The 26,748-nt window shown below is 45.6% G+C and overlaps 1 protein-coding gene across 2 annotated transcripts in view; it reads left to right on the top strand.

Moving 5' to 3' along the window:
- Positions 1–6,278: 6,278 nt before the first annotated feature.
- Positions 6,279–26,748, top strand: part of ZDHHC20 (zDHHC palmitoyltransferase 20) — a 69,062-nt gene continuing 48,592 nt past the window's right edge. Inside the window, exon 1 of one of the 2 annotated variants that reach the window (XM_075139932.1) lies at positions 6,279–6,611. In XM_075139932.1, the coding sequence (XP_074996033.1) occupies positions 6,494–6,611 (118 nt within the window). In that variant the 5' untranslated portion in view covers positions 6,279–6,493. The remainder of the gene's footprint in view (positions 6,612–26,748) is intronic. The other variant, XM_075139931.1, reaches the window with a different exon arrangement.

Raw genomic sequence — 26,748 nt, forward strand, 5'->3', positions numbered from 1 at the left:
CTGTTCAGGACAGGAAACCCGAGAGGCGTCAGCATGCACAAAATTAGTTGGCAAACAAGTGCATGTCTCTTCACTCTCCTGCTCTTTGAAGGTTTCCTGCTGGCTTTGTTGATTAAACAATTCCTTGTCAGTTCAATAATATGAAAGTTATGCAACATATGTGGAGACAGATTTCCCATTAGGCTGGTATTGGCTTAGGTAATAACGTTTTCAGTTCATTAACCGGAGTGCCTGAGCGCAGACCTCTGCTCGCCACCCTCGGGGGCCACGCTGCTGCTCCTGCACGCCAGCCTCCGCAGGAAAGCTGCTTAACAGAGCACCCACCTGCGTGCTTTTAGAAAGAATGCCTCATGCCCCGAAAAGCAAAAAGCCATGTTTTTCTACACCCGCTTACCTGATGTGAGCCTGTCCTTTCCTCTTCTGCCCCTGGCTGAGGGTGGCCTTCCACGCTGACCGGGTGGTGGAAGTAACATGGAAGGCAACGGGCTGTGGGAGCGCGGATGCTGCACCTTGCAGACCGTAAGGTTTATGTTGGCCCCATTTCAGACACACAGATTTGAAAAGCTGGGAGGAGGGATATTCTGTGGTTAATGCAGAGAAACGTGTGGGGTTTTCCTCATGTGATGTCAGGCACCAGCTAGCTGCTCTGAGATGTCCTCTGGAGGACCTGGCCTTTCTCCTTGAACTGCAAAGGGCGCATGGAAAATGAGCCTCACTAAACTTGTACTTTGTGAATGCCGCCTTTCTTCATCGTCTTTAATGGCCCCTGAATACAAGTACTTGCATTTGGACATTTTTTGTTAAATTGATGTGCTATTTTATGTGAAGGGTGAAAACTCTTAGAGAGGAGCTGTTTTAAACCTGTATGAATTTGCACCTAAACGAAGTAGATTCTGAAGTCAGAACCATCCAACGAGCAATTCCCTGGAGAAAGGAAGTACTACAGCGGTGGTGTACGGCAACGGTGCTGAGGCTGCAAGGGGAAATATTTCACTTCTCTCATGCAGTTCTTTCTGTGGCTAAAGCAGGTGAGCAGCCAGAACTGGAAGTGTGAAATGTCCTTTTTTTTTTTGCTATTTTACAGTTTTGGGATCAGATGCAAGTGAGGCGAGCAGCCATTCCCACAACACGGCATTCTCAGTTGCTGTTTGGCTTCCCAGAGTCTGCTCCAAGTGTCATCACTTGTCCCTTCCCACATCTGAGGCAGCAGAGTTTGCACAACGGCCTGCAATGCGGCCGTTTGAAGCCAAACAGGCGCTCAGCGATTTCTAGCAGAGCTTCCTTCCATCCTGCTTGGCTTCTATTCAAGAAGCTGGTTTCTTCTCAAGAGGTCCTTGTAGAGATGTCCCAGATGGCTTTGAGAAGTGGAAGATGTTAGTTCTGCCAGCTGTGCCAAGGGGCTACTTGTGCAGCATAACTCCTCGGTGGCGGGCACTATCCGGGGATGCATAGTCCCTCTCTGCCACCTCACCACCTTGATGTTGTCCTTGTTTAATTCAGTTTCACTTCAGTTCTTGTCAGTATGGAAACATTGCACAGAAATGTTACTGGGCAATAGCTGGTAAAAAATCATCCGTCCTGTCCTAGGTTTATGCAGCTGTCACTGGCTTTCTGTTCTACCCAAGGCATCTCTCTGACCCAGAACAGAAATAGCAGCCATGTCACAGCTTCCAGCTTTGCTGGCATCAGACTACTTCCAAACCACACGCGGTGGCTGTTCCTGCAGCTCAGTACTGACATGTGCTAAAAGGGGGTTGTGTCAACAGGCATGTGGCCCTGCCGATACCCCCGCGGGTGAAGCTGGAGTCAGCATCAGCAAGGAAGACTGGGATAGGGAGAGTCGTGTTGGATCACCTTACGTCTTCCCTAGCACAATGAATCATTTGCTAGTTAAGCCTATTTTTATTCATGGCTGTGCTTCTTAGTCTTCATGTTAGGAATTGTGCTTATTGTGAAGGATCATGGGTTTTTGTTATGAAAGTTGGTGGGGACGAGGGGAGGGTCAGTGCACAGTAACAGCACAGCTTGGTGAAAGCTGTTTGTAGCTTTACTTCCCAGGTCCAGCTCCCTTCCCTTTAGACTGCAGGCTTGAGAGTACAATGTTCATTCAGTGAATACACTAGAAGAAACTAACACAGCGATTAAATGATTAAAAGCACACACAACTCTAAAACTAATTATCATTCTTAAAACTTGCAGATTACACCCAATGATACTGCATTACAGTCCTATCCCCCTTGCCTCCCCACTGCCGAGTACCAGGGTGCAAGCCTACCCCTCCTCACTCCACCCTCCCACACCAAGTCGTGTGGGCAGAGAGCTGATGGGGAGTCCAGCAGGGCTGCCCAAGGGGGTTCCCCCCGATGTCCTGGTGGGTTCGGGTCTGCAGGGCAGCATCCCTACAGCGTGGAGGCATTCACACTCCTACCATCAGAAGATCTGATCGCATCCCTCTGTTGTTCTTACCTTTCCCCATTTCTGGACCCACTTTTTCACTGCCCTTGTACTGTCCTTTCTCCACCCAAACTCCTCCCAAATAAACGCTCTGCTTGTGTTACCCTCCCACACTACCGCTAGCAGGGAGGCTACACACATACAACCCTCGCTGTTACCACGTACCACTGGAGTTCCCGTTCTGCCTCCTTCCCACCGACACATGGTCATACCCACAGCGCTCCACAGGGTTCAGCAGGTGGTGCAGAATGTACGTGCTGTGAAGTTGTTCACCTCCAACAGTGGTTGGTTAGACTTGAGGTCTTATTATATATACACATCCCTCTCATAAATCAGGTTCCCGCAGCCCCGTACCCACAACTTTCAGTAGGCTAATGCAAGGTTTTATACCCCACTTTTCATGCCCTCCTTTAATAAGTCCCCAAGCCACCAGCCCATCGTTGAAGACCCATCCCACTCTCAAGATGAAAATTGACACCATTCATCTGGTGACCCTCCGGACACAGCATGTCTCTGCTGTATTGCCCACGAGAAAGGAATTAACTCCTTCCACAAAGCATCTAACCACCGGTTCGCTGTTTCAGTTGCCAGCAGTTGTGCTTGGTACAATAAATAGCCAGAGACAGTGTTCAACTGACCACCTCAGAGGTATTTTCTGTTAAAATACCTCAAAGCAACCTGATCTAGTTGAAGATGTCCCTGCCCACGGCAGGGGGATTGGACTAGATGACCTTTAAAGGTCCCGTCCAACCCAAACTATTCTGCGATTCCAGGATTCTACGAAATTGGCAGTCCCTTTAGCCACATGCCACTTTTGGCTATCCCGGCTGGTTATCGTCACTGCATCAGATAACCATCCCAAGTTTGTTACTGAATTACTTTGTATGGGATTCAAAATTCCATACCCCCCCGCCCCTGTGGCTGGTTGACCCTGGCTGGACGCCAGGTGCCCACCAAAGCTGCTCTGTCACTCCCCTCCTCAGCTGGACTGGGGAGAGAAAATGTAACGAAAGGCTCGTGGGTCACGATAAGGACAGGGGGAGATCACTCAGCAGTTACTGTCACTGGCAAAACAGACTCAACCTGGGGAAAAATTAATTTAATTTATTACCAATCAAATCAGAGTAGGATAATGAGAAATAAAACCAAATCTTAAAAACCCCTTCCCCCCACCCGTCCCTTCTTCCCGGCTTCAACTTCGCCCCCGATTTTCTCTCCCTCCTCTCCCCGAGTGGCGCAGGGGGGCGGGGAATGGGGGTTGCGGTCAGTTCATCACACGTTGTCTCTGCCGCTCCTTCCTCCTCAGGGGGAGGACTCCTCACACTCTTCCCCTGCTCCAGCGTGGGGTCCCTCCCACAGGGCCACAGGTCCTGCCAGGAGCCTGCTGCAGCACGGGCTTCCCACAGGGTCACAGCTTCTTTCGGGCATCCACCTGCTCCGGGGTGGGGTCCTCCACGGGCTGCAGGTGGATATCTGCTCCACCATTAACCTCCATGGGCTGCAGGGGGACAGCCTGCCTCACCATGGTCTTCACCACAGGCTGCAGGGGAATCTCTGCTCCGGCACCCGGAGCTCCTCCTCCCCCTCCTTCTTCACTGACCTTGGTGTCTGCAGGGTGGTTCCTCTCACATATTCTCACTCCTCTCTCCAGCTGCAATTGCTGTTCGCGCAGCAGTTTTTTCCCCCCTTCTTAAATACGTTATCCCAGAGTTGCTACCGTCACTGATGGGCTCGGCCTTGGCCAGCAGCGGGTCCGTCTTGGAGCCGGCTGGCATTGGCTCTGTCAGACATGGAGGAAGCTTCTAGCAGCTTCTCACGGAAGCCACCCCTGTAACCCCCACCACTACCAAAACCTGGCCCCATCTTCCTGATTTTAGGTGAGAGCATTTCAATACCAAACGAATTTAGGACTGTTAAATGTCAGATCTGCCCGTACCTTCTGTGTTGTTTCCATGATGTTTGCCAGGCAGCCAGTATGCCAGGCAAGTTTTGCCGGGCAGGCAGTACAGAAGAGGCACACTCTGAACGTAGTCCAGAATAATTAATTTCTAACATCCCATATTTCATTCCATATTTCTGACATTCCTAATTTCATCCCATAATTTACAGGACTAATAGCAGATTTTGTTTGGATATGCTCAGTGGCCCAATCTAACCTGCAGCGTATATAGGCTGATATAACTGCGCCCCTCTAGTACCACTTTGGTGGCAAAGGTGCCGTGCAGACTTCATGCAACTTCTGCACCTCCCCTGTATCGTACTCCAATTCAAAAAACTAATTTATTTGTTCAATTTTTTGTTCATTCCACACCCCTTCAAAGGTAAAATTGATTACTTCTGAGAAGACTATTAACAAATATTCATTACTAGGACACTAAACATTTAAATCTGTTCCCATTGTCTTGAAACTAAGTTAAAACTCCCTTGAGATCTTGAGGGAAAGCACACACCAGCAGCTGTTGCATGTTTTTACAGCTTTAACAAACAGAATGAAGATTGGAGAAGCTGGAATACTTTAACAATATCCCTGATGTGCTAACCAGCACATCAGCCCAAGATTTTCCTAGCTCATGTTAAATCCAAACTGCTCTATCCTTGTTAGAACTTCTTCTGAGTGACTAGTCCCTATAACCAAGATGCCATCCGTGTAACCAGTCACTCCTCCCACACCTTCCAGCTCTCCGTTAGGAATGGGCCAGCCCAAGCTGTTCCACCAGCTCTCTCCCTCTCCTGTGATCCCTTTCTTTAACAGCCCTTGCATTACTATGTACAATTTTGCAACCTCCTTCTTACCGCCCGGTCCTGCTCCCACTTGCATGCCCATGCACTTAGACCCGATCCCAGCCTGCCCTCCATCTTCCAGTGGTCCCGGGAACACCTCCCTGCTCCGCAGTTACTCTGTGTCTGTCAGGACCGGAGGCCCTAAGGCCCCGCCGAACACACATCCACACACCCACCTTCCCACGCCTTCTGCCCGCCCACACCAGCCACCCCCCTTGCCGGTTTTTCCAAGCCTTTCGGGGCTCCCCTCTCCCCACGGAGGGCTGCCACGGCCTTACCCCTCGCCCTACGGATTTTACCTTTCCAGCCGCTCCCGGGGCGGGAGAGCTTCCCCGCCGCTCCCGCCGCCGCAAGCCAGGCCCGGCTCAGCCTCGGGCGGCTCCTCCCGCCGCCGCCAGGTGGCGCCGGAGCCCCGCGGGAGCCGCAGCCGCCCGCCAGCCGGGGGAGCGCACCCGGCACCGGCACCCCCCGATTTTGAAGAGAAACGGGGATTTCGTCATGCCACGGGCCGCTCCAGCCCCGGGATCCCAGGCGATAGTAATGCTATGGCAGGGCTAAAAATTTCAAGCATTGAAAACCTCCGCCTTAAAGAGGAGCAGCCCCGCAAAGCAGCGCCAGTGGCGATGCCTTTCCGGAAGGTCGCGGTGCTGCCCGCAGTTGCCAGGCATTAACTGGAGTTCGGGAAGCAGTTTAGTAAGTTATTTACCATTAAACGTTGCTGAATCCAACAAGGTATCGGAGCCCTGTAAGTACATGGGCATGGTGAGCAGGAGGAGGTAACAGACCGGCAGGGCCCCGGGGATGGCTGCCCGGACCCGTCCCGGCGCCGTTGTGCCCAGGATGGCCGGCACCGACCCGCCCGCCCGGTCAAAATCGCAACAGAGCGGCGCTGAGGTTTAAGACCATTTTTTATGGCTGGAGGAGGATCCTGCCCAGAAACGGCCCCGCCGGTGCAGAGTGAAACCCCCGTGACCGACCCGCCCGGTGAGAGGGGGGCCCGTTCACCTCCCTCCCGGCGGAGGGCGAGGGGCGGTGGGAGGAGGCAGCGGAGGGCGGTGGGACGCTGAGGCGTTTCGGCACCCGCGGGAAGGAGGCGGTGGCAGACGCCGGGGCCGCCCCTCTCCCGCCCACCGCGGCCCGCCCAGGGCCTGCCCGCCCGCCCTGGGCCGGCTCCGCAGCGGCGGCCGTAGCTGCAGCCGCTGCTGCCGCCCGTTGCAGCGCCGGCGCCGATGCCTCCTGCGGCGGCCCGGCAGGGAAGATGGCGCCGTCCCACGTTCTCAAGTGTTGCCAGAAGGTGCTGGCCTGGGTACCCGTGGCCTTCATCGCCCTGGTCGTGGCCTGGTCCTACTACGCCTACGTGGTGGAGCTGTGTGTGTGTGAGTGGACGGGGAGCGCCGCGGGCGCCGGGGGCTGCCAGCTGGGCGGGGAGGACCCCTCACCACCCGCCTCCTGCGGGGGCCTCTTCTCTCCTGCGCCCCGGCGAGGTTTCCTTTCCCTTCGCTCGCCTCAGGCTTTCCTTCAGGCGGGCGAGAGGAGACCCCTCTCAGGCGCTCCCTCCGGAGCCGGGTTTACCTGTTGTCCCCCCGCCTCAGGCGCCCTCCCGGGGCCGCGGGCGAGGACGGCGGGAGCCCGCCCTCAGGCGCTTCATGGTGGCGGGGTCCCGGCCCGGGGTCGCCTGTGGAGAAGCGAGGGACGGGGACGGGGGAGAGGAGGCCCGAGGGGGGGGCCGGAGCGCTTCGTTTGGGGACAGGCTCCTCGGGGAGGCGGTGAGGGGCAGAGACTCCACGAGGGCTCCGTGGGGGCTGCCGGAGCCCTCGCAGGGTCTCTGCCCCTCATGTCTCCGCGGGTGAAGTTTCCCCTCTCAATTTTTCGGTTGTTAATCTGTCTTCCTGATGTGTGAAATAGCTCCTTGACCACCTTATGGGTGTATTTATTCCCCCCCCCCTTCTAATTAAGAAGTCCAGTGTCATTGAAGCGTAATGAGGCTGAAAACATCCCACTTAAGCGGGCAGGGGAAAGGATTTAGGGCTTATGGGGTTTTGTCAGACTGCGTCAAGGCTTTCTGGACAAGGGCTCAGCGTTATGTAAATCTGATTTGCAGACGGTGTCGGTCAGGATGATATTTACCCTTTTCGGTCTTCAGGTGGGAACTTCAGTTCAGGAGGATGTTTGCTTTCTCCAGGCAGGGTAAACGGAGCGGCACGGTGATGCGCAGTATTTGTCAGACTTGGTAAAACTTGGAAGCAGCGTAGGAAAACTAAGAAACGCGTTATTGAGCGTTTGGCATGTTTAAGTAAGGAAGCTGAAAAGAAAAAAAAAACCCAAAGTATGAAGAACTATTTTAAGCTATGTATAGATCTACCTAGTGTCTGTAGGTCCTTGCACTTCTTGCTATTTGCGTAAAATACGTGCTTTGATATCCCTAGCTAGAAATAAAAGGCTTGCATATACTTTATAGCTGGGCAAACTTGTAAAGACATCCTTCCATTAGAAATAACCAGTTACTTTTTTTTTCTGCAGGACTTAGGTTTTTGGATAACTTTTCTGAATGCCCATGGTATTTCACAGCCTTTTTTTGTTAGCTTTACGTATGTGGAACATAAACCACAGGCAAAAAGTTATTTGGACTTAAAATTGTTGTAAAACAATATTTCTTGTTGAGATGTTATGTGAAATGTTGACATGAGAGAGTTGCAAATATTTCAGTATATCCAAACTTGCCAGATTGCTGTGGTTTAGTAGTCTGTTTGTGTGAATAAATAGTACTGGTTTTCTGGGAAAATCGTGCTTAAATCTGTAAACACTTGGAACCAAATTTTAGACAGTCTTTAATAATGGAGGTCTGGGGCATCGGTAGTTGTTGCAGCAGTCCTGAGGGGGGCTGTGTGACTCACATTTTACAGGTGTGACAGGAAGGTTTCTGTACCCATTACAGTTTGTTCTGTATGACAAAAGGCAGATTAGGACTCTGCATTTCTTCTCTTAAGCAAAGAACAAAAACTCGGAGATTAAGAGACGTGCTCAGGGTCGCACAGGTGGTCTCTGGCTAAATTGGGAACAGAACCTCAACCTCCCAAGTCCCAGCTCTGTGTCTTGATCACAGAGTGGGTCAGGGATGGATGATGGTGAATAATTTCTCCTTCACAGGCATAGAGAAGCTGTAAAGAGCCCTTCTGAGTTCATTAGGGTTTCATTTGTATGAAAATTATTGAAAGGGTTGGCTCCTGTTTATGCGACAACTTTCATTTTCGTCTATAAATCTGGTTTCTAGACGGCTGGCACTTTTTGCTCACAAATCAGCTTCATTCTTAATGTCTGCGCATATAGACTATTAAGAAAAAGTGGTCGTTTAATAAGAAAATTACTTACTGATTTTTATTGCTGTCACTGAATTTTACAGCTGTTACCTGTCTAAATCATACTTGGTGACCAAGGATTTTATTTTTCTGTGAGATTTTTCTATTGTGGGTTTTGGTTTTTGGGTTTGTTTCTTTCTTTGTTTTTAACCTGTTGAATTTTGTTTGCACTCTTGATAAAAGGTCATCTCATCAAGGGAGAGGAAGGGGGGCTTGTGTTTGGGCTTTTTGGTTGGTTTGTTTGTTTTTCCTTTGTGTGTTTTTCTTTTGCGTTGCAGTTGAGTTCAAGCTGGCATAGGGAGGATTAATAGCAAAATACAGGATTTTCTGTTTCTCTTGGCAGGTATGTTTACTTTCTTCCAGTGCTCCTTATGTTTTATTTTGGTTTGAGAACCACTGCATGGTGTGCTATGAAGAAGAGCAAAGACGTGCCTTTAGCGCACTGCTAATGAATGAGGTGATGCTGGTCTCTGCAAATGTTCACATACGGTGGGTGCAGAAGCAGGACTTATGGCTTGTTGCACTCCTGTGGCTTTGGCAAAGGGCACAATATGCAGCTGGTGTGTGTCTGGGTAAAGGACAGACAGATGGAGGAAGGGAAGCTTTAGAAAAGAGGAGACACAACAGAAAATTTCAAGTAAATGCTGAGCGTAAAAGAGAAGTTGAAACCCCACAGACAGCAGTGTTTCTCAAAGGTTATTGTTAAAGATTAGATAACTGTTAAGATGTGAAGCTAACAAGGAAACGGGAAGAGAGAATGCCTTCATTCCCCCAATTATTTCTTCTTCCTGTTTTTTTTTTCCTCCTTGTAGTCCCTGCTCGTGTATTAAAGGTTAAACTTACCTATTCAGTTAGTAGATCAAGTGGGAAGCCAAGCTTAATGTAGTATCATAAAATATTCCTAATAATCAAAGTAGAAAATGGTATAGTAAAGTTGGGGCTGCTTCTTTCATCACATCACCCTTTTCCTTTCAGTTTTACTTCTCTGTGCTGCTTGCCCCACCCTCCTCTGCTGGGGCGCTCACATGTTGCTCAATGTCTTGCTTTTGGTGTCTGATGGGCTCAGTCTTACTCTGTAATTCACTGCTAGTATGTATTTACTTGGTTATGCCTCTTCTGTAACCCTAAATTATATTACTTACATACTGGCTGTGGACACTGAGGAGGACCGGTGTGGATAAGATGAAAGGAGATTCATGAGCTAGTCTATTGTCTTCCTCCCATAGAAACTGCCAGCATCGTTGTATCTCTCTGAAGCATTGATGTTGTATGCTGGTGAACACTGGCGTATTTAGACCACTATTGCTGTGTAGTTGTGATCTATCAGGCAGATTAGCTATTAAGCTCATTGGAAAGGTGAAAACAGCCGTTTCTCACCAAATGCGTAGAAGTTGAAGGAGTATCAGCAGAGTGGAAAAAATCTGTGAACACGTGTAACTGAAGGAACTGCAAAAGACTTGAGGCAACATCTCATTCATTTTGTTTTAAATGTTTTGAAGTAGAAAAACATGAGTGAACACTTCCTTACTAGATTATTTTTTCTTTTCACATATAACTTGCCCAGAGCTCTGTTTGCAAGAAAGCACACCTAGAAATACATAAGGGATGTTGTGAAATCACTTTTCATTAGTTTAAAACCATTTCATGAATTCGTTCTTGTTATCAAAACATGTTTTGCATTTAACATTGCTTTTTTAAACAATGGCTGTATTATGCTGTTAGTGAATTGAACTGATTGTGTCTGCTTACCACATCCCTCAGAAGGTCAGAAGGAGTGGAGCTCTTCTCTTGTGGTTCATTTTCACTTATGGCTGACTTATATCTTATTACCTATCCCAAATGTTTTTGTAGGTGATCAGCTGTAATACAGACTGGCTAGAGGATGGTCAGAAGACACTGTTTTGAGGCACGTAGTAGGAGTTAGTGGGTGAAGCCAGCCTGTTTCCTACAGGCAACCCTTTTGCTAAAACACTAGCAGAATTTGGTAGTGCAGTCTGCACTGAGAAAAAGAGGAAGAAGTTAACTTTGGCTGAGTTGTCTGCAGATCGTAACTAAGGTGTATTGACTGGTTTTACTTAAAAAAAAAAATTAAAAATCTTGTTCGGGATAGGGTTTTACTTCTATAACAAGAACTATATGTTCTGAAAAGTGCAGTCCTTGCTCTTCTCCTGGGCCGAGAGTTGTAAGGAGAATGGCTTGTTTTATGGATTTACTAGTCTTGTAAATGTATGAGTGTGTTTATGCCTCAAACTCCACAAAGTATGGAAAAATGTGATTTTGAAAGCTATGGAGTAACTAGTTGTGTGTTCTTTTCATAGCATCTACTTGCAGAAAGATTTTGCTTTTTTTTTAATACAGTGTAATGTCTAATGTGTCTAAAATCCTGGCAAACAAAGCAGTTTGTAATTTAGAATGTATAACTTCATGTTAATGGTACAAACTGAACTCTTTACGGTTTCAGGAGACTACAATAGCTCTTGTCAGTAGGGAGATAGCTCTGATTTCCCCAAAGCACAGTCCGCATGAGAAGCACATGGTGATCTGTTGTAATGCTCCCATTTGAAGAGTCTGTTGCATAAACAGAGAGAAGGTGATTCCATCTGCCTCCTCCAGAAGAAATCTCTACTGAAAATGCTAATGCAGTAGCTATCAAGCAGTGGCAAGGTGATATTAACTGCAGTGTGTCAGTAACTTCTGATTTCCAATTACAGAAAAAGCTAAAGTATCAGCACTGAAGTACAACATTTGCATGTTAAGCGTGCGAAAAGCATTCCCGAAGGAAAAGAGGGTTACTTTTCAAGAAAAGGAACAGCAAATTAAACAGGTTAGATCATTAGTAACAGTTAACTATGTTTACATGCCTCTCATGACTTTCAAAAGAAAGAAGTTGAACCGCTTTGGATGCACTTAGTTGTGTTGTAGTGTCTCGGCTCAAGCGTGCATGTTATCATCTTAAATGAGAAACTATTCTGTTATTATAAATAAGTAGAATTCCTGTTGAGGTGCTCAGACTGGATACAAATGTATTGGAAAACTAGACGCTCAACTTGAGTAGAAAAATTATTTATCTTCTTATATGGTGCTTTGCACTCTATTGGTCATATTAGTTTATAAGGGCAGGTGGGCATGTGCCCTGTATATGGCATGAAATCTGTTCTCTTGGCAGTCCTCTAATGAAAAATGTTCCAAGAGCGACAGAACTAGTCAGCCTGGTTTCTTGGGGAGTTGTCTTGTGTCTGCTCTTTCTACTCTTCTGCCAGCAGAAGGACTCTATCCCTCTTCTCCCTCCCAGCTCTCTATCTGCAGTGCCCGCCCCAGCCCTCTGTTGTCAGTTTTCCCCTGTATCTGCTAAACCATTCCTGACAGCTCTGTGGTAGTTGGCACCTTTCCTTGATCCCTAGTTACCATTTGGTCAAAAAACCCAAAAGACCGAAAACTGGTGCGGTGGCCAGTTTGGTGTTGCTTAACTTGCCAGGGGGCCAGGCAGAAAATGAGCTCCTGAGCTCAGAGCAGTTATTTCCTAACAGGGAGTGTGCACTTGTTTCTTCTACCCATGCAACAGCTTTGATGAAATTTACTGGCATATACTTAGTGTGAGACCTCCACCAAGCTTCAAAACTTGGCCGAAACTGGTCCATGGGCAGGATGGCTTTGGAGTAGGGGAGGGAGGGGGCTTAGGGAAGGCAGGGAGCTGAGCACAAGTATCTGCGCCAAAGCAGGAACTCTGCTTGTGGTGTTATTCTTCTGTTGTAGCTGTGATCACTTATTGCTGCAGCGCCTCCTGATTGCCTGTTAGATGTGGACTATAAAGCTTTTGTTCTTGGTTTGAAAGGACTTAGATAGTATGAGTATTTAAGGTTATGAAAAATAACTTGTTTCAAATTTTTCTGCTCTCAAATTTTTCTCTCATTACAACAGTAGGAGTTTTCTGTATGCCTTTAGAGTTAGAACAGTGAGCCAAAAAGTCACTTTTGTTTTTAATCAAGGGTTTTATCACTTACTAGTCTCCCAGTTTTCCTACAAGACGTTATGGGTAAAAGGACCAGAATTTCAAGTGTATGTTTTCAGTAGGCATTACTTTGAGGTCATTGCCCCTCTGCATACTGTGAACTTCAGGTTCCGCTGTCTATTGAAATTTAAATAATTAAAACTTTGTTCTCAAGCAGCTCATATTTTTATCAGTTAATGTAGATGTGCTTTCCATAATCAAAGAATTTACAGTGTTACAAAGATGGGTATCTGAGCTGAGTTCTCGTACACCTGCGGCAGGTGAAACACTTGGATGACACTGTACCTGCTTTTACTTTTGGAACTTGAGACTGCCTGTGATGGAAAATAGGAGTAGGAGAAGTCCTATTTGTCTGTCTAAAATTGTGCCTGTAAATACTGAGGGTTCATTTTTCACCCATTCAATACGTCAGTGTTTATCCAACTCTTTTTGTTCAACAGTCTCTTACAACTGCTAAGAGTTTATGTTGGTTTAACATGTACTTTCCTTACCATAGTTCCTGGGTTTCCTGAAACAGCTTTGTCATGGGCCCATCGAGCTATAAATAATTCACCCTTATGTTGCCAGTCCAGGTCCATCTCAGCCACTTCAATCTTAGCAGCCTGATCCACCTGCTGGTTGTTTTGGTGTTCTTCAGTGGCCCGACTCTTGGGTACCTGAGCATCTACGTGACGTAGCTTTACAACCAGGTTCTCTACCCAGGCAGCAATATCTTGCCATAATGCGGCAGCCCAGATGCATTTGCCTCTGCACTGCCAGTTGTTCTGCTTCCAGTGCTGCAACCACCCCCACAGGGCATTTGCCACCATCCATGAGTCAGTATTGAGATAGAGCACTGGCCACTTTTCTCGTTCAGCAATATCCAAAGCCAGCTGGATGGCTTTCACCTCTGCAAACTGATTCGATTCACCTTCTCCTTCAGCAGTTTTGCAACTTGTCGTATAGGACTCCATACAGCAGCTTTCCATTTCCAATGCTTTCCCAAAAGGTGACAGGACCCTGCATGTTGTTTCTCATTTTCTGACAGTTTATTATACAGTGGGGCCTCTTCAGCACGCGTCACCTCCTCCTCTGGGGATATTCCGAAATCTTTGCCTTCTGGCCAGTTCGTGATCACTTCCAAGATTCCTGGGTGACTGGAGTTTCCTATTCGAACCCATTGTGTGATCAGTGCCACCCACTTACTCCACGTAGCATCGGTTGCATGATGTGTAGAGGGGACACTCCCTTTGAACATCCAGCCCAGCACCGGCAGTCGGGGTGCCAGGAGGAGCTGTGCTTCAGTACCAACCACTTCTGAAGCAGCTCGAATCCCTTCATATGCTGCCAATATCTCCTTCTCAGTTGGAGTGTAGCGGGCCTTGGATCCCCCGGTTCCCCGACTCCAGAACCCTAAGGGTCGACCTCGAGTCTCCCCTGGTGCTTTCTGCCAGAGGCTCCAGGTAGGGCCATTCTCCCCGGCTGCAGTGTAGAGCACATTTTTTACATCTTGCCTGGACTGGCCCAAGGGCTACTGCCTGAACTATCTCCTGTTTAATTTGTTCAAAGGCTTGTTGTTGCTCAGGGCCCCATTTGAAGTCATTCTTCTTCAGGGTCACTTGATAAAGAGGGCTTACAATCAGACTGTAATCTGGAATATGCATTCTCCAAAAGCCCACAACACCTAAGAAAGCTTGTGTTTCCTTTTTGCTAGTTGGTGGAGACATGGCTGTTATTTTGTTGATCACATCCATTGGGATCTGACGACATCCATCTTGCCATTTTATTCCTAAAAAATGGATTTCCTGTGCAGGTCCCTTGACCTTACTTTGTTTTATGGCAAAACTGGCCTTCAGTAGGATTTGGACTATTTTCTTCCCTTTGTCAAAAACTACTTCTGCTGTGTTGCCCCACGTTGGGTGCCAAAAAGGGCTGTCGTGGTTTAACCCCAGTTGGCAACAAAGCACCACACAGCCGCTCGCTCACCCTCCCCCGCAGTGGGATGTGGGAGAGAGTTGGGGGAAAAAAAAAGTAAAACCCGTGGGTTAAGGTGGACAGTTTAATAAGGCACCAAAGGAAAAGAGAATAATAATAATAATGATGATGATAAAAGAAAATACAAAGCAAGTGATGCACAATGCAATTGCTCACCACCCGCCGACTGATGCCCAGCCTGTCCCTGAGCAGCGATCACGGTGAACTCCCCCAGCTTGTATACTGAGCATGACGTCATATGGTATGGAATACCCCTTTGGCCAGTTTGGGTCAGCTGTCCTGGCTATGCTCCCTCCCAGCTTCTTGTGCACCTGGCAGAGCATGGGAAACTGAAAAGTCTTTGATCATGTAATCACTACTTAGCAACAACTAAAACATCAGTGTGTTATCAACATTCTTCTCATCCTAAATCCAAAACACAGCACCATACCAGCTACTAGGAAGAAAATGAACTCTTTCCCAGCCGAAACCAGGACAAGCTTTTATGGAGTTTTCAACTCGGTTGTTAACTCCTCCCCACCTGGTGCATATTCTTCCTGTAACAGGACAAGAGTATCCGTTTTTCTCTTATTAATATGTATGAGATTTAATAGAAACATTTGAGAAGTAACCACAAGCCACTTTTCTGTGTGAGCTGAATCTCCACCAAGGCTGCTCTTTTAGCTGCTTCCCCAATATTGCCTCCTTCTGCTGCCACTGAATTGTTTCCTGTAGAATGTGCTTAATTTCTCCTGTCCTGGGTCAAGGAAAAAACCCGTATTTTTCCCCCTCTTCTGCTCCGCCTCCCCCAATCCTCAGCAGGATTGCCTCCTACATAACCTGACTGTCTTCTCTTATCTGCTAAAAATCAAGTTCCTCCTCTGCAGCATTTCAAGCCTCTGCTTTTCCTTTTTTTCAAAAGACCAAATGGCTCATCCATTCCTTATTCATGTTCCCTTTTGACTATTAAAATTGTCTTATGAGATTGTTGAAGAGAACTGGATCACAAGAACAGCATGCTTTGCCTTTGCAGTTTCTGCAGCACTCTCTCTGATGCTATATATGGTGCAGCATTGTCTTAAATGTGAAGCACAGAACCATTTTAATCATATCATTTACAGAGAGATCAAGTGAGGGTTTTTTGCAGGGTTTTTTTGTTTGTGGTATTTCAGTTGTGCATCCTGATGTGTGTTTGTCTCCAGAGTGAGGAATTCTTACGCATCTCTTGTGAAGTGCTAAGCAGGGAGATAGCTCTTTTTTCTTTTTTTTTTTTTTTTTTTTTTTTAGCCTATTTGGGACAAAAAAATTTAGAGATGGAAGAATAACTCATCTGGAATTAGGCAAGCTGCCACTGCAGATATAATGAAACGAAATTTATATTAAAACCAAGTAACCTTGAGAGGAACATACATGATTTGTTTGGAGCAGCCTAAACAGACAGTTATTTTATAAGCTGGTTTGCAGTTGTCTGTGGTAGTCTTAAAACTTACGTTAAGTGCCTCGGCTACTGCCTTGTCATAGTGTGAATGCAGAGAACCTGTTATTGTACCGTTCTTCTTGACAAGTAGTCATTGCTTTTAGGTTTGTCAAGTTTGGATTAGAAAAACAGAGAAGTGAAGTGTGTTTCCACAATGCTGGAATTGATGGTACCTGAAGGCTTTCACATCTATGCGTTTGTGACATGTAGGTTTACCCAAACATTGCAAAGGAGCCCAAAACAGAGCAAGATTTGGTTTCTGTTCTGTTTTGAAAAATCCTATGTAACTAACATGCAGGTCTTTTTTTATAGCGTCCAGAAAAGGATGCAAGTTATGCATAGGATTTTTGTGGAGATCTTTTTTGTGTGTATATTTTTATCAGTTTAATCTGTTGCTCCTTAAGTTTCATTCCTTAAGTTTGTTTGGGTTTTTTTTAAATAATTAGATATAAAAAAAAGCTTGCGTTCAGCCTAGTAATTGCATACAGAGATACTACTTGCTGTGTTGCAGGGTAGATACCTGGTGAGATAAAGCTAAAGCAGCAACTGGTGCAGAGGGTAGTCTTGAACTTTTTAAATAATTCATAATTTAGACAAATTATTAATTTAGACAAAGGGAAGTTTAAAGACCATTGAACACTAGATTCAGTCATTTTCTCTCTTTTTGTGTGGCTTTTTTCTATTAACATTCTCAAACTTGTAAAGATCGTATGTTTCTCCCTTCTTCCCACACTTGCAGAACCACTTGGGAAACCCTATTGCCAAAGAGCCATTAGGAGTAGAAACAGGGATCTGTTTGCGAGCAGAAACAAAGGTCTGGGAGAGCTGTTAGGCACATACAGGGCCTCGGGAGCTGTGCTGCCGTGCCTCAGCTGCCTGGTTTTGTGATAGTCTCCTTTCGTACTGTGTGACAGTGCTCTCCTTGCTGCATGGCTTCTCGGAAGTCTTTATACAAGTGGCTGCACCTCCTGATCCCATCCTGGTTTATGTTTCTGTCTGGCTTCTCAGTCATAGATGTTTAGAAGTAATCACTTTCCTGATCTAACTTTCCATAAGTCTGTGTGGTTCCTGTCTTATGTGTTAAACCAGTGGCAATAATTTCTTGTTCTTCAAAAACATTATTTCCCACCAGTGTATCACTCTCCAGTACTTGACCTGCAAATGTAGATATTCTTGCAGCTGTATTTACAAAATGTGATATCCTAGGAAGATGAAGCAAAAGTTAATTCTCTTAGTAGATGTCATGCATACATCAAACTCTACTTGTTTCTTGCTAGGCTGTTTGCCAGTCCTGCTGTGTTACATACAGTGCTTTGCCATGGGAGCCCTAATGCATCTCTGAGGTGTAGTAGGCTGCACTGTTTCTTCCCTTGGCACACGTTGCGTTAGGATTTATAGTATTTCAGCTGACCTTTTTACAGAGTCCTGAGTTAATGCTTTCCAAGAATATGTGGTGAACTGTCAGCAGGCAGGTGAGCTCTGAGGATTTTATTTATTTATTTATTGGAAGCAATCTTTACTGAATGAGAACTGTATGAATGATAGGCTATGCACTTTTGTATGCTTGCCTCTCTGGCAACCTCTCTGGAGCGGTTGGTTTTGAGGGTGCTCACGAGCCATGTCCGGGACAACCAGGGGATCAGGCCCAGCCAGCACGGGTTCATGGAAGGCAGGTCCTGCTTGACCAACCTGATCTCCTTCTATGACCAGGTGACCCGCCTAGTGGATGAGGGAAAGGCAGTGGATGTGGTCTACTTGGACTTCAGTAAAGCCTTTGACACTGTCTCCCACAGCATTCTCCTAGAGAAACTGGCGGCTCACGGCCTAGACAGGTACACTCTTTGCTGGGTGAAAAACTGGCTGGACGGCCGAGCCCAGAGAGTTGTGGTCAACGGAGTTAAATCCAGTTGGCAGCCGGTCACGAGCGGTGTTCCCCAGGGCTCAGTACTGGGGCCGGTCCTGTTCAATATCTTCATCAATGATCTGGACGAGGGGATCGAGTGCTCCCTCAGTAAGTTTGCAGACAACACCAAGTTGGGCGGGAGTGTTGATCTGCTCGAGGGTAGGAAGGCTCTGCAGAGGGACCTGGACAGGCTGGATCGATGGGCTGAGGCCAACTGTATGAGATTCAACAAGGCCAAGTGCCGGGTCCTGCACTTCGGCCACAACAACCCCAGGCAACGCTACAGGCTTGGGGAAGAGTGGCTGGAAAGCTGCCCAGAGGAAAAGGACCTGGGGGTGCTGGTCGACAGCCGGCTGAACATGAGCCGGCAGTGTGCCCAGGTGGCCAAGAAGGCCAACGGCATCCTGGCCTGTATCAGAAATAGTGTGGCCAGCAGGAGTAGGGAGGTGATCGTGCCCCTGTACTCGGCACTGGTGAGGCCGCACCTCGAATACTGTGTTCAGTTTTGGGCCCCTCACTACAAGAAGGACATGGAGGTGCTGGAGCGTGTCCAGAGGAGGGCAACGAAGCTGGTGAAGGGCCTGGAGCACAAGTCTTATGAGGAGCGGCTGAGGGAACTGGGACTGTTTAGCCTGGAGAAGAGGAGGCTGAGGGGAGACCTCATCGCGCTCTACAACTACCTGAAGGGAGGTTGTAGCGAGGTGGGTGTTGGTCTCTTCTCCCAAGTAACTAGCGATAGGACGAGAGGAAATGGCCTCAAGTTGCGCCAAGGGAGGTTTAGATTGAACATTAGGAGAAATTTCTTTACTGAAAGAGTGGTCAGGCCTTGGAACAGGCTGCCCAGGGAAGTGGTGGAGTCACCATCCCTGGAGGTATTTAAAAGACGTGTAGATGAGGCCCTTAGGGACATGGTGTAGTGGGCATGGTGGTGTTGGGTTGACGGTTGGACACGATGAATCTTAGAGGTCTTTTCCAACCTGTATGATTCTATGATTCTATGATTCTCTCTGTTTACTCTGCAGTACTTTCTGAGTTTTAGTATAGATGATCTGGAGTATCCAAAAATCCCTTTGCAGTGGCTTGTGCAGTCTTTGTGCTGTCACTTTTTCATGTTCCTAAGTAGTCTGGTAGTTAAATGAGATCTGGTGCAATAAAAACATGTCCTTCTGATCCTGTCCTGTAGCCAAAACTTTCTGTCCTATTATCCCTGATGTTTTTTCCCCTTTGCAGCACCTGGATCTTTTGTTATGTTCCTGGGGAGTCACTGGTTATTTCTTCCTTTTTGCAAAGAAACTAGAGGAAGTAACTTTAGGTACAGTCAAGGTTTGTTCCAAGATACTTCAGCCCGAGTAAGGTTTAATGAGTGACATTTTGTTTTGTGAGAAGAACAAGCAGCAAAACTTCCAGCATCAAAAGACGGCAGCATTTGTTATAAACCAATTTGAGCCGTATATGGGCAGATTCTTTAAATCACCATGACAAGTCTTTGAACCTTTATTTATGCCATAAATATTTTAATAATAAAAATAATAAAGTATGAAATATTTATTAATATTTACAAGTCCAGTATGTTGAAGACATGAATTCCCCACCATTAAACTTTCCCAGAACTAATAGACATGTTTTTAAATGACATGTTTTTCAAAACAAAACTTCCTTAAAGGGCTCTATTCAAAAGCTTGGCTTACTAATGTCTTGATGGGACTTCATGTAAATTACATACTGGCTGCTATCTTGTTAATATGTTGCTGGCAGAAAATGAGCTCTTTTCATTGTAGGTAGTTCTGTATTTAATCTCATGTGGCAAATACCAATCAAACCTGACCAATGCTACAAAAAAATTGAACTTCATTTGAGGAATCCTAATGCATGAGAGGAGGTCAGCTTGCCAGGCAGTTTGATTTCTCCCGTTACCCAATGAACTTGGCAGCAGCAAAATCCTTCTCTCAGAAAACAGAGTGCCTAATGCTTTGTAATGAGATTTACAAGGAGATTTTTATCCACGGAGTTTTGCAAGGAGATTTTATCCTAATATTTGAGGAAACACTTGTTGCAAGCAAGGTCAGTAAGTAAGGAGACAACTGATTTTGGTAGACTCTGAAGCCAAATGCAAAGAAGGGTAAGAAGGGTACCTGATTAGCAAAGTGGATCCCTACTGAATACTGACGGTTCTCGCCACTGGGCGATGGTTTGTGTCTGCAGCTGTGTCTGGAATTTTTGTTCCCCATGAACTGACACCTCTGCTCTCCTGCCATCATACCTCACAGCTGTGTGGAATAGCTAAATAAAGACTGTTGCTCTGTTTTCATCTGTCTGGAGTAGAAGTAAATGGATTTACTAGTAGCATCCAGAGCCGTAAGACACTCAGCTTTGAGTGACCTTAATATTCAAGGCAGGTATTGACTGGCATCACAACTGCGAATTAGTGAAGAGTGTTCTTTTTTCAAAAAGATACGGTGACTTCTTAATAAGCTGAAAAATTCTGTTATGAGAATGAATTGTATGTTGTTGGTTTTTGATTGGGTGGGGTTTTTTGTTTGTTTTGTTTTTTTACTTTAAATATATTGATGGTTTCTAGTATTATCTGCAGAATACCTAATCTTGTGCAGGGTGTATAAGACAACTCCGTACAACATATGATACTAGCACTCTGTCAACGCCAGCTGATTATCCTGTTTGTCTCTCCGATCTCTTGCGAGTGTCCTAGTAGTGCCTTAACTACAGAACCACTGGAGTTACTCCTAACACAAAAAGCCCTTCCACATATCCAGATACTTGAGTGTAGTGTTACTATGAGCTTGATCTGGCCAGCCTGAGTGTAAATACCCCTCCTTCAAATGTAAATGTAATTAATTAGTGGTGTGGACATAAGCTAGCTCCACTCAGATGCTTCTGAGTTTCCATGCCTTTCTGCTGATTCTGTTTTTTCCTATTCCCCGATGTGCCAGAGGGAGCACAGCTCACTAACTCGTGCAAGTAAGAGCTCTCTTTGTCTTTCAAGAAGAAACCAGGCTTCCTTTTCGCTGTGTCTGATAGCTCAAAGGCAATATTTGAAACAATTTATGTGCAGCACTTCCAAACTATTGAGTGATAAAGCTGTTATTGTTATGATGAAGTAGAGTTTTTGGGGAAGAACGGAATGACAAAACTCCAATAATTCAAGTAAGCAGCTGAGGAAAGCATGTAGAAGTAATGCTAGGGTTTAAAATCCATCAAAATGCAAATAGAATGAGCTGTGGCAGTAGTGATTAAATAGCTGAAGGAAATCAAGTTACATTAGGTTTCTTTGGGCAATTATGGTAAATTGAAAGTGAATAGTGCTTTTCAGGGACAACAAACCTGGTACGTTGCTGCAGCTGAATACTAACTTCATATGCAGAAAAAGCCTTTAGTTATTTGGGCTGATACGTCTCTTAATACATTACGGTTCTTAGTGCGAACACAAGTGTGGGACTGAGATTAAGACCTGGCAACACTTCCTCCTGCATGCTAACCAAGTGTAACTCTTGGTTTTGAAATCATTTCAAATGTGCAGGCACCTCGGTGAGAAGACCATTAGGAGACCTTTGGTATAACTTTCAAGAATATTTCGTAGAGGTAGAGGACAGGAGCCATATGTGGGATTTTGTGGTTTCTGGAAGTCAGCTGCCATTGTAGCTGTTTTCGAACTGTGGAAGTGGTAGCACAGAATTTACTGTTCTCAGAATATATGGCAGAAGTCTTTTCAGTTGTCATAGCTTAATTCATGGCTAAATGTAACTCAGTACCCAAGGAGTATCTGGCATTGATTATGCTAATTTGTGCTGTCGCCCTGTTTGTATTTATGCACGTACTTTCCGCATTGAGGCTGAAAAGCCCTTGGCTAAATAAAAAACTCCTTTATTATTGTGATAAGAGAATGTTTTCTGGGCAGCAAGCCTCTGGCTGTTCTAAATTACTTGTTATAGTGAAAGAATGGTGTTAATATTGTTTTAACCATACAACAAATCATAACAATGGCTGGTAACAAATAACAAAAAAGGTCTGCAGTGCAGCTTGAACTGCCTTATTTGAAATATTAATTCATTTTACCTGCTCCTGTGATAATGCTTCTTTGAATCCTGTAGCAATGGGCATGGCGATCATGAACATAGCCATAAACAACAGAGCATCCCCCTTGCAGCAAGGTGTCTCTTCCCTGGCTTCATTTTCTTCCTCCTTTCTCCTCCCATCCCAGATTTCTCCCCTTCCACACACTCCCTGCAGTGCCTTTGAAGGCATCATCTTGTGATCACTTGAAGTTGCAAGGTAGCTCACTCAAGTGATGTTGCTGTGCACAGTGTGTGTGAGGAGTTTGGGCTCTAGCTCATGTGCTTGTGGAAAAGCTGCACTGCTTTAAGGCATTGGTGGCCCTGGCAGGGTTTCTTTTTCCTCTCGTGACTGGACGTTTACTGCCATTCACCCTTCATCACTGCAATTCCCTGCTGTTTGTGGTCACTCAAACTTGCCTTCATTGGTAGCTCAAACCTGTCCTGAAGTGTCTGGGAAGGCAAGTGCTTGCTTTTGCTGTGTTTGTCTACCGTAGGGGAGTGGGGAGTTGGTTAAGAAGGTAACTTCATACACCCCTGCAGCAAGAGTTGTCCACCACAGGTCATGCCTCTGAGACAAGCATTGTCTCAGACCTGGGTGATGGTGCACCCATGCTGCAGACCAGCCCCAGGCAGTGCTACTGCTGGGGCACGCAGTGTGGCAATGCGTGCTGCTTCATGCCTGTGGAGCCTCCTCCCCTGCCTCACTGTTCTATAAAACGTTACTTTCTGAATTACCTAGCAGTGCATTGGGAGGAAAGTTGTGTCCTGTGCCTGGAGATCTGGAGAAAAAAAGTACATCAATCTAGCACTATATAAAGATAAAACAATTCTAGGTTCGTATGGCTCAAATTTCTGCAGAGGACATTCATTCCAGCTGGTGGCAAGTCATGTGTGCAGTTCCTGGGCCCCCATAGCCTTTCTGCAGGGACCTGGCAGCATCTTCCTGCGTTGGCTTTTGGCTACATGATGCAGTGCCTCAAGACTCAGTCGTTTTGAGTCATTTGTCTAAAAACAACTCCCTGCTGCTTAGAGAGGAAAGCACCTAGTGGGTGCCTGCCAGTCAGGAAATAAGAAATAGCGCAGTGTGGAAAGGTCACAGAATTACAGCTTTTAGAGAACAGTGGAGAGGTGCTGAGGTCTTCATGCTCTGGCGCTGCCCTGTAACAGAAGTCAAATGAGTATTAGCTCAAGGAAATTCACTCATTGTCTCTCCCACTTGTGTCAGTAAGTAATGTTTCTACCATTTTTTTGTGAGTGATTAAGGTCTGCATGTGCAAATGGGAATTATGTTACCATAAATCTAAGTTATACGTTCAACTAAATGCCATTCTCTGAACAAATGAAAAACTTGGGATAATATCAATGGTGCTTGCCTTTGCTGATAGGGTGGTGCCCATGGGGAGTTTCTGTTGAGTTTCAGTACTGGTAACTTCTGGAAATATATATGTGTGTGTGTGTATGCATGTATATATATCTTTTAACCCTTTTCCTTAAAAACTGAGAAAAGTTAAGGCTGTACATCTGGTGAAGGGATGCAGTTGCACATTTATGACACTTTCTTCCCACCCATGAGGAATGTCAGCTAAAATGTGAATGTTACTCTTGAGATTCATGGAAAGGCTGTAATACCCGAAGTATGACTCCTGCTATAGAAGCCATTGTGGGAGGAGATGGGGAAATAAACATAGCACATCAGTAACAAGATCAGTTCTTTTCCTTTTGTATACTTCTACATTAGTTGCAGTTGAATTTCTTGCTCTGCAAGGAGCATATCTGGCTTTGATTGGAATATGCCTTTTAGGGGAGTAGGGAGATGTGGTGTGTAGGTTTTGTAGAGTGGTGGGTTTTTTTCTTCCAAGGTTGAAGGCGAATGTGTCTTCTTTTAGCATGCCTCTTGCCAGGTCTTGGCAGATCATTCCACCTCTTTGCCTCAGAACAGAGAGATTTGGGGATTTTTTTTCCTATTATGCAGTGATTTGGAAGATGCTTGAACCCTTCATAGCTATCCTGAAAGTAAGCGTGAAACTGAAAGCAAACCGGCTCCCTAACATAGTTGTTCTTCCAAGATGTTTTGGGAGGTTTCCTTGAAGCAGCTTTAAAAATTCTCCGAAGCTTTCTGAAACTTGCACCTCTGTCAGTTCATACTCCAACAAGAATGCTTCCAACAAATGACATTTTGCCCCCAGTCTCATTTGTTATACAACTAATGATGTCCCTGTGTCTGCAAGATTGTTTCCTGTGATAATCTATAGACTTCCGCCTCTTTCATTCCTGTGACATACGTGAGATTAAAGATAACAGACAACAATGTAAGGAAGAGTATCTAGAAAGAGGTGTAATGAACAACTGGGGTCATGAAGGAAAAAGTGTTTTTCCTGCCAGGGGTGATGCTAGGGATCTAAATTAAAACTAAGACAACTTTTTCCTCTGTTAAAGTCAAACCTGGAATTTCTGCTGTCCTCTGAGCTGACCAAGTTAAAAAGTACATTTGAACCCAGCCTAATAAAAGGCTGTATCGTGTATTTTGGAGGTAGTATTCTGTGGAAAGTGAAACCACATACTTAGTTTTGTGTGCTTCATATTGCAGTGACCCCAAAGCATTGGGAGATCCAATGTGTAAGCTACTCGGTGGCGCATGACCCGCTAGCGGAGCGTGTTGGGCCTGTACGTCTCTGGACAAGCTGCAGCAGCATGAAGTTCAGTGTAGGCCCATTTACCTCTCTTCACAGGCAGGCTTTGCTGAGCTTCTTCCTTAGTCAGGCTGATTTTGGAAACCCTGAGGTAGCCAAGGTAAAGCTCTGCACTGCAGTCAGACAGACAGGGCTTGTTCACTTCGTTCGACTTGCTCAGTGCTGACGTTGAATCCTTTGAAATTATGAGGCCATTGTGGAAACTCACTGTGTGCGTGAGCATGCGAGTCCCTGCTTCTGACCTCTTTGCAATGAAGTGAACTGCAGCTTTCACTGTCTAGTCATATTTTTTTATCCTTTCCTAGCAATATCTTGCTAGAACTTCGTAAGTCTGATCGACAAACCTGAAACTTAATATTAAGAAGCCAATCCTAAGAATATTTTTGCTCTTACTTTTCCTTTTGTAGCTGAGCAATATACTGATGTGGGGATATATTTTAAAATCGTCAGAAGAACAATGCTTACGTTTCTGAAATACGGACAGGTTTGTGTTGACTGCAGTGCTGAAGGCACTAACTTGTGCTGATGCATCTAATCTAGTGTAGGGTGCTGTTGCATACTGAGGTTAACATATAAATCATATGCAGTGCTTATTTTGTTCAAAAACATATCAGTAAGCAAAAAGGCAAGTGCTGCTTTTTCCCTCATCCCACTCCCCAAACAAGAAACCGTGTTTTAGAAATGTGTGAAGTGAAAGCGCTATTAATTTAGCGGAAGCTGACGGCAATATCTAAGTAGTTAGAAGCAGCAGAGGAGAAAAGCAGTACAGAGCTAAGCTTGTAATTTAAACTACACGCCAGGGGCAGTGGGACACAATGGTAATATCTTGTTCTGTGTTTTTTTTTTTCCCCTGAACCAGAGTTCAAAAGCTAGAATTGATTTCTTGATGGTATAAAGCTGCTTGTTACATTGCCAGCCTAGCAAATACTTGAAGGTCTGTTTTATGTAAAGATTAAATATTAACTTATTTAAAGGAAGGCTTCACTTCATAGTATAAAGATCCTGTAAAACTGTTTATCAGCCATTTGCTGAGGGAGTTTGGACCAGTAGTAGGGTTGTTGTTCATTTAATCTATCTGACAATGGGAATAACAACAGTGAAAAGGATAGAAAAAGAAACACTTAACTTGCATGAACTTCTGAGGCAGAAGAGAACTAACCATCTTTTATTTTTATTTCATTTGAGGATGATAAGAGGATGAAAATCACAAGTGTTTCAGTGTTGGCTTTTACCTCAAATTGCAGGAGTTTGCCGAACTAAAATTGTTCTGCACAGTCTAATAACTGCATTCAGACCTAAGGGACCTAGGTACAAAAGAGAAAATTATCTTCCTGATGCTGTGAAGCTTTAATTAATTTTTATGAAGTTATTTAGGGATCTTTTTGATGAGGTCTCACAGGTGATATAATCTTAAGCTTTTTTTCTGTGTGTAAAGACTGTTCATTATTTTGAGTCTTCAAACATCAAATTTGGCTCGCAATTTTGTTTTGTACCAAGAGCAGAAATGAGGCTACAGATTCTGGAGTGCTTTAACCAGAATTACTTACAAAAAATTTCCTGTAGTTTTATAGATAACGATGTTCTCCCATCCCATTAGAGGATAATTAAGAACTTTTTATATTTCTTGTCTAGGGAAATACATGTTTGACACCGTTTCCCACAGCATTCTCATGGAGAAGCCAGCTGCTCATGGCTTGGATGGGTGTACTCTTCACTGGGTAAAAAACTGGCTGGATGGCCAGGCCCAAAGAGTTGTAGTGAATGGAGTTAAATCCAGTTGGCGGCCGGTCACAAGTGGTCTTCCCCACGGCTCAGTACTGGGGCCGGTCCTGTTCAATATCTTTATCAATGATCTGGACGAGGGGATCGAGTGCTCCCTCAGTGAGTTTGCAGACAATGCCAAGTTGGGCGGGAGTGTTGATCTGCTCGAGGGTAGGAAGGCTCTGCAGAGGGACCTGGACAGGCTGGATCGATGGGCCGAGGCCAACTGTATGAGATTCAACAAGGCCAAGTGCCAGGTCCTGCACTTCAGCCACAACAACCCCATGCAACGCT

Source organism: Calonectris borealis, chromosome 1 (genome assembly GCF_964195595.1).
Source record: "Calonectris borealis chromosome 1, bCalBor7.hap1.2, whole genome shotgun sequence".
NCBI classification, from domain to species: Eukaryota; Metazoa; Chordata; class Aves; order Procellariiformes; family Procellariidae; genus Calonectris; species Calonectris borealis.